Here is a 12007-nt window from a genome sequence, read left to right on the forward strand (position 1 = left end):
CTTTGCGAAATCATTCATTCCTAATGAAGTCGTGGATTCCTACCTAGGCCTGCCTGAACAGCCACCTGAGAAACTTCTCACCTGAACTAGGCACCATGACGTAGAGCCCTAGCAGAAGGAGAGACTGGAGGCCAATTTGCTGCTTTGTATCTGGTAGCAATGCAGCTGACTCTCACTAAAGCAATACAGTAAAACCTTCATTAAACCAAAGCCTGTGTAAATGGTGATTAGTAAGATTTTGCTTTCTACATTCTTTCATGAGAAAGGCACCCATACCCTTTGCCCCAGGCCACCTCACATAAAGCAAGCAAGGATGAGGATTCAGTTGAATGTCTGTTCAAGCTACAGCCCAAGTGAATCATTTAGACTGAAACCAATTCAGCCTGATCAGGTAAATAAGTTTTAAATTAGTATGCACTGATTTCTTTCTATTACTTAGACTCATAATAAATAGCTATGTGAAACTGTATCTCAGCCGTCCTTTACGTGCATCATTTTTGAGCTGTCTTCCACTTGAGTATCTTCTACAAGATGCCCACTTGGATATCAAGCATACAACTGTATTTCAAGTCACCTGGCCATCAGCTTAGTTTCTTCAGTCGTGAGACAAAAGAAAGTATCAAACAGCCAAAATCTGACAGAAGGAACTGATCTCTTCTGCATGGCAGACTGAATATAAGACCAGGAGAAAGTTGGGTCTTCAGTAATCATCGCTATGGTGTTACTGATACCCAGTGATATTTAGTCAAATGTGCTGATTCATGTAAATTAGCATATATTATGTATGTACTATTTTCAGAGCATCCTGTTAGTTACAGTGTTCTTTGAGACCAGGTTAGAAAAGAATATGATTTTACTTCAATGACATGTTGCTACTGCCAGAGATCTTGGCACTCGGAGTGAAATCTAGGTGGATTACAATGATAATTGTTCCCAAAAAGGAACAAAAAAAGAGATTGAATAATTTTTCACTTTCAGAGTCCCTGAAGCATGATGACTCAGTGCTACAGCTAACTTTGACAACAGAATTGAGAACTTTTAAACTTATCTCTAGGTCAGACTCCTTAACACATCAGTGACTCAGTTTTCTTATTTGTACAACAGCAGTAGCTGTCGGACAAGACAGAATGTCACAGATATCTAGGGAAACTTTTTTAACAGAAGTTCTAAATGCCTCAAATTGATACACGGAAAGAAAAGGATAGCCAGATTCTTTAAAAAAAAAAATTATAGTGAAGGGACTTCCCTGGTTGTCCAGTGGGTAAGACTCCGTGCTACCAATGCAGCAGGCCCAGGTTCAATCCCTGGTCTGGGAACTAGATCCCACATGCATGCCACAACTAAGAGCCTGCACACCACAACTAAGGAGTTCACATGTTGCAACTAAGGAGTTCGCATGTTGCAACTAAGGAGTTTGCATGCCACAACTAAAAAAAAAAAAAGGAAAAAATTAGTGAAAAAAAGTTAAACTCACATCTTGTATTCACTGAACAGAAATTATTAGCAGAAGGACAGAATGTATAATCTTCCAAATGGACAAATGGACTTGGAGAGAGAATAAGGAATCAATCAGCATATAGCCATATTATTGCACTTTGTACAACAATAATGTTAGAACTATCAAACTGCAAGAAAGCCATTAAAGTATCCAACCACAATACCTTTCATTCAGGTAATACAAGGGGTTAACAATAATGCTCTATATTTGCATAGCAACAGCAATATAGAATTTCCTATATGCTTTCTCATTCATTACTGTGTTTTATCTAAACCACCTTGTGAAGCAAATCAGGCAAGCATTATCTCTGACTGACAGACATTAATCAAGGGCTCAAATCTCTGGTATTAAATAGCTCATCAGAGATCACAAGCAACTAAAAGAGAGAATAAACACTGGAACCCAGGTCCTTTGGTCTTCAATTCAGTATTCTTTTGCCAATAACCTGATATCTCCTATTAATATCAATAAAATGTTACTTGGGTCATCATCAGTTTTTTTATTTTTATGGGAGTAGAGTTGATTTACAATGTTGTGTTAGTTTCTACTGTACAGCAAAGTGAATCAGTTATACGTATACATATATCCACTCCTTTTTAGATTCTTTTCCCATATAGGTCATTACAGAGTATTGAGAAGAGTTCCCTGTGCTATACAGTAGGCCCTTATTGGTTATCTATTTTATATATAGTAGTGTGTATATGTTAATCCTAATCTCCCAATTTATGCCCCCTTTCCCCACTTTCCCCCTCCCCCCCTGGTAAAAATAAGTTTGTTTTCTACATCTCTGACTCTATTATTTCTGTTCTGTAAATAAGTTCATTTGTACCATGTTTTTGATACTGGTTCCCCACATGGAAGTTCAGGCTGTGACGTCACAAGAACCCAACAAAATAAATGAGGCGGTAAGGGATCAGATCATCCAGCCAAGAAGTTTCTCAACTTTCAAAATTAGAGAAAGGTCACAGAAGAATGTACAGATCGAATATATACTCCATCAAATGAACCTAAGAGAAAAAATGGCACATTTCTTTTTCAAAAAGCCTCTTTCCAACAATTTACACTCTCAAAATGTCTGGCTCATAGGGAAAGAATTCCCAGCTAATAATAATCATTTTTTGAGTAGTTCTGCACCCCAGCACTGGTCTGCAAGGTTTTCAAGAACAGGCATAAGCAGGACTCTTGCCCAGAAGCACTTTAAAATCTTTTGGAGATACGAGAATAGCATGTAACATTCAGATGCACGATAGGAATTCAGAACAAGGAAGAGCCTTCAGTAAGGTGAAGGACTAATGGAAGAATGAGAGAATTATGATGCACCAGCTGGACTGTGAGAGGTGGGTTAGATTTTAAAGGAGAAATATGGCGGACATTTCCAATTTGGTGAAGATGTTCAGGGTGGGTAGCAGGAAGGAGAGGCAATGGATTGGCAGGAGGAAACTGAGATGCAGAGAAATATGCCAAGTAAATGCATGAGCTAGGAAATGGATGAGTGCATGCACTGCAACTGGAATCCAGGTCTCTAACCCTAAACATCGAGCTCATGCCATTCTGCTCCTCCTAACTGGTCTTCCTGCCTCCATCCTGGCACCCCTGTCCAAGATATCCTCCACCATATTAAGTTTCTTTCTGAAACTCAAGTCTGATCAGCTCAGTCTCCTTACATCTCTTCAATGACTTACTATGGCTTTCAGAAAGATGCTGAAATTCTAACAAGGCATAAAAATACCCATCATGACCTGGCCTTGGTCTCTTTTCTAACAAATCCACCATATATAAGCTTTGTTTCAGCCACGACCATCTATCCACAGCTTCTTTACTGGACATGCTACCACATCTCGCTACCTTTGTATACGTTGTTCTTTCACCCTTAAATGCCTTTCCCTCCCCTTCTTCAATTAATGCCTTATTCTTCAAGCCTTGGTGCAAATGTTACCTACTATGGTAAGCCTCTCCTTACCACACTCAAGCATCCAATTAGATTCAGATGCCTCTCCAGGATGTTTCTATTATCACCCTCCTATACATATTCCTATAGTCCCTTATCACACAGCTCTGTAGCCGTTAACTAACTTTCCTGTCTCTCTCACTAGACAATGACATCTTCGTATCACCAACCTTCAGAATAATGCCTAGATATGTAGTAAGTGCTCAGTAAGTGTTTGTGGCATACAGGAACCCACTCTGCTCGGCCTTTATCAATTAAAATCACAACATGTTTTATCCAACTAAAAACAAATCACCAAATACTCAGGAAGTTATATAAGAACCAGAATGTTAACTTCTGTTATTTCAAGTTACTAATATGACTCTACTATCTAAATAACCAAAGGCTTCAGGAATTATACAGAAACACAAAGTCAAAATGCAAAAACACCATGGTATGTGTGGGAGGGGTGCTGCTTCTACCTTAACACTAACTTCTCTTAATGCTTAAGACACTGCCTTACATATGTGGGATTCAGGATGTCTCCTTCATGACACTTCTAGAGCTCTCTGTACTACTTGAGTTGACAAAATACATTCCATAGTTGACATCAAATTACTAATTAATTAAGATTCATGCTGTTTGATGACATGCTACAATCTGGGCCTAACCAGATAGTTACATAAAATACAAAGCTCTACTATTAAGGCATTATTCAAACTGTGATGAGTCCAAAACAAGGTTGCCTTCGTTAAAAAGAACCAAAATAAAAGGGTCATTATTAAGATGCATAGATGAAGAAAATGGAAGTAAGCTTTGTTAAATTCATTTAATTAATCTCAAGCAGGAGTCGTTAAAAGTCCTGAAATGTCACTCTGAAAAAATTGTCACTAATACCTATCAAAAGGTAGAGGATATAAATGAAAGTAGTTCTTCTCCATAGAAAACATGCCTTCCTTTTCCAGTTTCCCAGAAAAATGAGAAATTAAATGAAAGCAACTGAATCACAAGCCTTATACTGTATGAATCCACTATACCATAGCTATCGAGTTAAATTTTCTATGCAGCAGAAACTTTCATTTTAGCTAATACTTCATGTGGTCAGTGTTATTTCCCTTCTCCCTTGTCAGTGACCTCCTCCTGTCCCCAGTTTTTTCAAGTGGAATCAACTGGCATTTCCTTTACTCTCTCTCCAATAACCCAATAGTTCTTATTCTTCTATAGGAGACATACGCCTTTGAGAAACTGATGAAAACTATGGGGCCCAGAAAAATGAATGTACCTACATACACTCAAGTTTTTTCATACAATTTCAGTTTAAGAACCCTTATCTCCCATAGTCACCTACACAAATAATTTCTATTCCCATATGGCTCTCTTTTACAATCTCCTACAACTCCTTTACACACACACACACAAACACAATTAATGACTACTACAGTGGTGAACAACATACTCAAAATAATAAAATTTACTCTAGGTAAAGCTTTATTTTACCAGCAATATTTTAAGTAAGAATCCCAGATGAACTCCTCTCTAGATGGCCTTAGAACATGTTGAGCACTTCAATAAGACAACTCAAAATAAAGAGTAAAGAATTTATTTTAAAAGTTTACCAAATATTATTACGTGGTCTACTTTCTTGCCTTAAAATGTGCTGAAATGTCTTCCAAAATGTGTGTTTATGCACTCTGACATACCTGCTTGTAATATCATGTAAGGCTCAAAAGTTATTGAGTACAAAAGAAAGTTCTCATTGATATTAACAAACTCTTGGATTTAAATACTTGTTCTACTATAGCAAGCTATGTTCAACACCAAATAGTGTTAGCTGGGAACTGAAAATGATACCATCTCATAACTATCTAGTTACCTTGTCAAATCATAAAAGATGAAACAGGACAAATGACCAAAGGGAAGGAAAGAATAGACTCAAGGTGTTATTACTAACACACAGAGATAAGTCCTTTTTCTTGAGCTCACACATCCTAAAAGTGGAAGGCTCTTGCTAGATGTACCAAACTCTTTGTGGAAACTATCAGTTCACTTTTATTTTTGCTTAAACTTTTAATCACTGTTTAAACCAGTTCTGTACTGGGCCCAAAAAAAAAAAAAAAAGAAATATGATCACTCTTTTACCACAAACTGATAAATTTCAAAATCACATCAGGATTTTTAAATACATTAAACTTGAGTGATACACTCACAAAACTTTTCTAAGTTTTATAATAGGGGCACCCATTAAACCGCTGCCAATATAAACAATTCACAAAGAGCTTGTGACTCAGTTTCTTAACTTGTAAATACTGGAGGGGGATGGGTAAGAGGACACATCAAGGAATTCTTAATTTGCCTCAAGTTAGGGTGGAATTGATGAGACTTTAGACTATTTTATTCCACCCCACTAGGTCCCTTTCCACATAATGGAAGGCTACATATTTCCTGTAACGATAACACTTCTATCACGGTTTTCCAATCTGGACAGTCCGTAATTGAAAGGCAAACTGGAGGCAAGGGAGAGAGCGTAACAGGTACATACCAAATGGCCAGATGCCCTAAGAAACGACTTTAGTTATACGTCACTGCCTTCTTCCTTATTATAATCAAGTTGCTGGCTAAAACTGAAAACTAGATGTGCAACATGGGGCTTGCGCTCCAGACATAAACGAGGAACCTTCAGACAGGAGTATTTGCTGAATTTGTGCTGTTAAACCATTTCCACTCTGCCACCCCAATTAGAAAGTTTATTGATAAATGTCTGCCTAATATTTGCCAGGATTGGCAAAAACAGCCTTTAGCCAATATACTGTAGGAATTTGACCAGTTTTTAAGTTTCACTATTATTAAACCGTTTTCCTATAAGCTGAAGGGGAAAAAAGAGGAACCGTTTTAACTGATGAGTTGAAGAAACTCCAGCATTTCCCAATCTAATACCAGGCCCCATAGATTTCATTCCTGTGCCCATGAAGTCAGTGGCAGGAAATGGACTGCTCCCACTGGTCCACACTCTCTCAGGACGGGAAGATTTGTGCTGTCTGCCTACTGCTTTCGAGCGTTCTTAATCAACTAAGTGGAAGTACTGGACAACTCTGCCGATTATACACACGACAGCTGGTGGTCCCTCACCCAGCCTCCAACTCCCACGCTCCCCCCACTCTTCCAAAGAAATGTTTCTTGGGAGAGCACATGGAGAGGCAAGGGAAAAAAACGCATGTAGGCGCCGCTTCCTTAGATATCTGGTCCAGTAGAAAGACTGGGGGCCTAAGTTGTGTGGGTTTTTTGGTGGTTGTTCCGGGGTTTTTTTGTTTGTTTGGCTGATTGGTTGCTCGGGGGAGGGGGGGGCTAAGTCTGTGGGTGGGCTCCCAAGTACTGGAACTGAAAAAAAGAGCCAGGTTCCCCTGCCCGAACCCTAAGCGTTAAGAGGCAAAAAAACCCAGCAACTGACAAGGGTGGGAGGGAATGGAATCGCGCAAAGAAGGCTGGTGCCCACAAGTTAGACAAACAACAGCCCCTACCCTGTACTCGGGGTCTCCCCAAGTTGGGGTGGGGCCTTTCTCCTTCCCGCACCGCCTGCCGGGCTGCCAAGAGGGAGAAAGGGGTTAAGTGGAGAAGAGGGTGCTCTTCCGCCCCCACGCCGTCTCCGCGCCTCGGCGTGGCCGCTGCTTCAGCGGCTCCCCGAGTTGCACAGCGAGGTCGCGGTCACCCTTGGGAGGGGGCCCCGGGTCCCCCCGTGTTCAACGGCAGGAGGGTCCCGGGGCTCTCGCTGTCCCCAAGGCCGGCGGGGGCTGCGGGAGCACTCACCAATTTAGGTTTGTTTTTCGTTTCCTCTTCGTTGGCGGCCCGGTTCCCCGCGCTCCGCTTGTTGCTTCGGCCCCCACCGGGTTCCTCGCCGCCGCCTCCCGCGCCCGACGCCGCCGCCGCCGCCCCGGGCTGCTCCATCTTTCTCCGGCCCTGTCACCTGTGCCCTGGAACCCCACCTCTCCTCCACTGAAGGAAGCCCCTCGGGGCGCTCCCGCTGCCCCGCGCGGATTCGGCAGCACCTCTTCCGGGGGTGGGGGGGGTGGGGGGGTGGGAGAGTGGGTCTGCCGATTTCACGTTCCCGGGGCTCCCGGCTCTCAGGCACCCCCGACGCGACAAGCCGTTGCCACTATTCTGCTCTGGGGCAAGCCCTGCCCCCGAGCGGCTGCAATTACCACGGTCGCCGCCGCCGCCCTCAGGGCGGTGTTAGGGTGGAGGGAAAGTAGGTGCCTATCTCTTTAAGAGGGCCTCCGCACACGTGATTCATCAAAGTGCCCGCAGTCCGCCGCCCGGGCGCGGAACGCTGCTTCCTACTCGCGCTGCCGAGCCGGCCGGGCTACTGAGCATGCCCGGCGCGGAGACGGCTGCCAAACGACAGGACTTTAAGCTGCGGTTCAGCACTGATTTCCCTTCCTAGGGGCCTAGCGTGAAATGGGAGGTGTAGCCCATTTTAGAGATAGGAACACTGAGCCCCGGGAGGATTCACGTGTGAGTTTCACCTGAGTCGCCCCTTCCACCCGTGTAGGCCAGAGCACCTTCCCCGGCTGGCCGAGGCCTGGCCGGGGGTGTGGTTGTGCTCCACTCCGTGGGAGGGGTTGATTGGCAAGGCAACTGGCATCCTATAGGAAAGCCGCCACGGGGAGCGCTGATTAATTGCCTAGACAGACTGTACGGGTCAAAGTGGAAGGAGTGGGTGCTTTCTGTTGCTATGATTGCGTTACGACCAAAAAAAAAAAAAATACAGTCGTTCCTTTATTCCCAGGCTGCCGGGTAGTAGAAGCAGCAGACGCCCATGGCGTAATCCCGAGAGGGTGGAACGCTCTTTAGCCAAAGCACCTATGGAGAGCTAACAACTGGATTGAGTGCTATTTTCAGTTTCCCGAACTACTTTAGGTTTACGGTTGTTGTGGGGAGCGAATAAGATCATGTGTGTCAAAGCTTTGTTAGAAATCTAAATCTCTAGACAAATGCGAGGTGATTTGGTGCAGCAGCAGTAGCAACAGGGCACCGCAGGTATTCTTAATCTTTCCTCTTGGAGTTGTCAGGAAGAGGCCCACGCCTCTTTAAAAATAATCTTCACATTAAGAACATTAGCGAGGCTGGGCAGAACTTGAATGAACCACCATCATACAGTCTAGAGAAGCTACCTGAAATGTAAATATAGATCCCAGGTCTATAAACACGTCCATGTGCCTGTTACTCAGCTATTTTCAGGCTATGACCCTTTCGCCCTTCTCCCCTTCAACCTAAATTCTGCTTTGCTGAAGCTAATTTGTTTATGAACATATTTATTGAGAGTGCGTTAGGATAATTTGACCATGTTGTAGGTGTGATGAGGCAATTAACTTGGAAAGTAGAATAAAAAGAATGTTGGACATCTGAAAGCAGTCTTAATCCTGGCTTTGCCATTGTCATTAACTTTCTTTTTAATCATGCAGGTGGTAAACTACCCAAGGACAGCAGAGAAGAGGGAATACATGCTCCGAGACAGGGTGGGCAAGGAGCCCTAAGGTAAATTTGCTTTGTTGAAGTTCCTGTTTCACTTAAAATTTGATGTATATTCTGAATTTAACTCACTACACACACACACACACACACACACTCTCATGTGTGATTTGAATTACTTAAATGTGCCCCCTCCTGAAAAATGGCGTAGAAGTGGATGCTGCAGTTAAGATGTGACCTGGTTATCCACTGCTTTCACGTAATTCCTGTTTGAGAGATGTGGTTGTGAGCCATAGCTGAGTGTCCTCCAAGCTCAAATGTTGCTTAATAATCTGCTCAGTAGAGCTTTACTGAGCTCCTTAGCGTATACCAGGTGATATCCAGAGTGCTGTGGGTTAGGAGGGTGAAGCTCGCAGTTCCTGCCCTTTAGAACCTCCTAGTATACTAGAAGAGACCGATTGTTAATGACTGCACTTCAGTACAACAGCTAGGAACAGGGACCCCATGGAGCACATGAGGCGGGTCACCACCGGAGTGCCAGAGGCTCTGGGACACCTTCCCAAAGAGGATGATGTTTGAGCTGAGTCTTAAGGGTCTAATTAAAGTCACTAAGTATTTGTTGACAGCCTACTAAGTCTTAGATATCCTGCTAGACGTTGCTGGTCCAGTGGTGAACAAGATGGATGTGGCTTGCTCTTATGGAACTTTCTGGCTATTGGGAAGACTATTAAGCAAAAAAGTATTGAGCAATTACAAAACAAAAAAGGGGAGTGAAGAGCATCCCAGGCAAAGGAAAGGACCATAGCATGTGCAGAGACTCTGTGGCTAAGAAATGGGAGGCGACAGATAGGAGCTGCTCTTGGCAAGAGAAGAAGCAGAACAGAGCATGCTTCTTCTCTGTTAAGCAGCTTCCAGGTCACGAAGGTCCCCACTTGTAGATCTCATTGGTCTGGTTTTTGTTTTTGTTTTATAAATTTATTTATTTAATTGGCTGTGTTGGGTCTTCGTTGTTGCGCACGGGCTTTCTCTAGTTGTGGTGAGCGGGGGCTACTCTTCGTTGTGGTGCGTAGGCTTCTCATTGCGGTGGCCTTTCTTGTTGCAGAGCACGGGCTCTAGGCGTGTGGGCTTCAGTAGTTGCAGCACATGGGCTCAATAGTTGTGGCTCACGGGCTCTAGAGCACAGGCTCAATAGTTGTGGCGCACGGGCTTAGTTGCTCCGCAGCATGTGGTATCTTCCTGGGGCAGGGCTCAAACCCATGTCCCCTGCATTGGCAGGCGGATTCTTACCCACTGCGCCACCTAGGAAGTCCCATTGGTCTGGTTTTAAAAGCCGTGAAGGCGTTGTCATACCCGTGACATCTGTTTTGAGTGTGTGAATACTGGAAAATGGATCAACATTATTTTGAGTGTAAGGCTGGGTTTCACCATCCTCGGGCCAGATGAAACTACATTTGAAATCAAATGAGAGGTACATGTAAAAGATGCATAATCTGTACTGTAAAAAATGAGAAAGTCTGTCCCTGAGATGGCTTACATTTGACTTTATTGTAGTTATCTCAGCCCCGTCTTAATTCCGGATGTTTTCTTTTCAGCATTTTGCTCCAGTTAATGTAAACAGTCATTACAAACAAACAAACCCCCTTCCTTCAAACATCAGGGTCTCTCTTGGAAGCTAACACACAAAAGGAGCCACTGGTCCCCTGCAAGGACACTTTGTCCACTGATTATGAACCAGGCACCTCACCAAGTACTGCCCTAGCACTGATCCCACTGCATCTACGTTTCTCTATTTTTACCTTCCTGGGACACACAAATAGGGCGGTGGATGGAGAGACATCTTTTCTCTGATGCTGCAGAAAGAAGGAGGCTACTACCATCAGTTGGGACTTCAAAAATATGTGTTAGACCAGCTGACCTTGTAGTCTCTCCCTCTGGCCTCTCATGCGTTTAGTACCCGGTTAACATTAAAAGCCAGCCTTGGGAAAAAAGAAAGATAAAAGGCTGCTAGGCTCTTTCTTCAGACTGATCTTAGAGCCATCCATTACCCCAGAGGTTTCTGATGATCCTTAGTAGTATCGCTCTGGCTTCCTCTGTTTCCCTTCTGCTACGTGTTCTCATCTAAACAGTCTGGGCCATTAATAGAGAAATTAAAGCCAACATGGAATAGACAAAAGTAAGAAATAACCACCTCCAAGGTCATGGAACAATATTTATGAATTAAAGGTTGCCAGAGAATAAACAAGTATTTATTAAGCACATACTATATGGGCAACACCAAACTAGTTCTCGTGCGAATAAAAAAGCACCAGATGTTCTGTTCTAAAGGCATATATGTCTTCCTGAAGAATCTCCTCTTCTGTAAAATTGCACGCTCAAAATAACAGGGCTTCTGGGGAAAACATGGTTAGGGACGATCACTTAAACCCAATGCAACTTTGTAATCAGAGCACTAATGAAAACAATAACCATCCTAATAAAAACACTCAGGAGGTTGAATCTCCACTGGCATCTGCACCCAGCGTCACAACCATCAATACTTGGTAGCCTTCACGCTTCCTCTTTCCCCGATGTGAATCCTCATGGGCATTTACTTTTAATAGATGTCATTTTCATCAGAATTAAAAATCTAATTGAGGAGTAACCACCTTTTTAGAAACACACGGTGAAAGGGCTTCACAGCTTATTATTAGTGCTCACAGCTTCACCAGCTAGTTTAATGTGATGGGAAATTTCAAGGCTGTTGAAATCACTAAGCCAGTCACACAAAAGGGTCAGAGTTTTGTGCAGGATTCTTTTTTTCTGAAAGTCTTCATGTATTGCGAAGGCTTCTCTTTAATTGTGAGAAAGCTGGCTCCTGATCCTGTCAAAACAAAGTGCTAAAACACATCACATGTGAACCAGCTGGCCGCCCACCTAATTTTAAGGACACCATTTTCCTGTTTACCAATCACTAATGGGCTGTTTGTGGTATACAAACCCTTGTAATGGAATAGACTGTAAAAGATAAATTCTTTGCCATCAAAGGTATAAGATCTGCTTGAGAAAACAAATGAGGAAACGAATGTGTGGAACAGTAAGAGAAAATTGGCTGCTAATTCTGAGGTCCTGACTCGAAATTC

General features: G+C 43.1%; 1 protein-coding gene and 1 long non-coding RNA gene across 5 annotated transcripts in view; one reads left to right on the forward strand and one right to left on the reverse strand.

Moving 5' to 3' along the window:
- DIAPH2 (diaphanous related formin 2) overlaps positions 1 to 7564 on the reverse strand; it is an 824692-nt gene extending 817128 nt beyond the window's left edge. For all 4 annotated transcript variants that reach the window (XM_057717321.1, XM_057717320.1, XM_057717322.1 and 1 more), the window contains exon 1: positions 7227 to 7564. In XM_057717321.1, the coding sequence (XP_057573304.1) occupies positions 7227 to 7364 (138 nt within the window). In that variant the 5' untranslated portion in view covers positions 7365 to 7564. The remainder of the gene's footprint in view (positions 1 to 7226) is intronic.
- Positions 7565 to 7796: 232 nt separating this feature from the next.
- Positions 7797 to 12007, forward strand: part of LOC130841262 (uncharacterized) — a 46408-nt gene continuing 42197 nt past the window's right edge. Inside the window, exons 1-2 of the long non-coding RNA XR_009050209.1 lie at positions 7797 to 7931; positions 8882 to 8954. This is a non-coding gene — a long non-coding RNA (uncharacterized LOC130841262). The remainder of the gene's footprint in view (positions 7932 to 8881; positions 8955 to 12007) is intronic.

Source organism: Hippopotamus amphibius, chromosome X, assembly GCF_030028045.1.
Source record: "Hippopotamus amphibius kiboko isolate mHipAmp2 chromosome X, mHipAmp2.hap2, whole genome shotgun sequence".
Classification (NCBI taxonomy): domain Eukaryota; kingdom Metazoa; phylum Chordata; class Mammalia; order Artiodactyla; family Hippopotamidae; genus Hippopotamus; species Hippopotamus amphibius.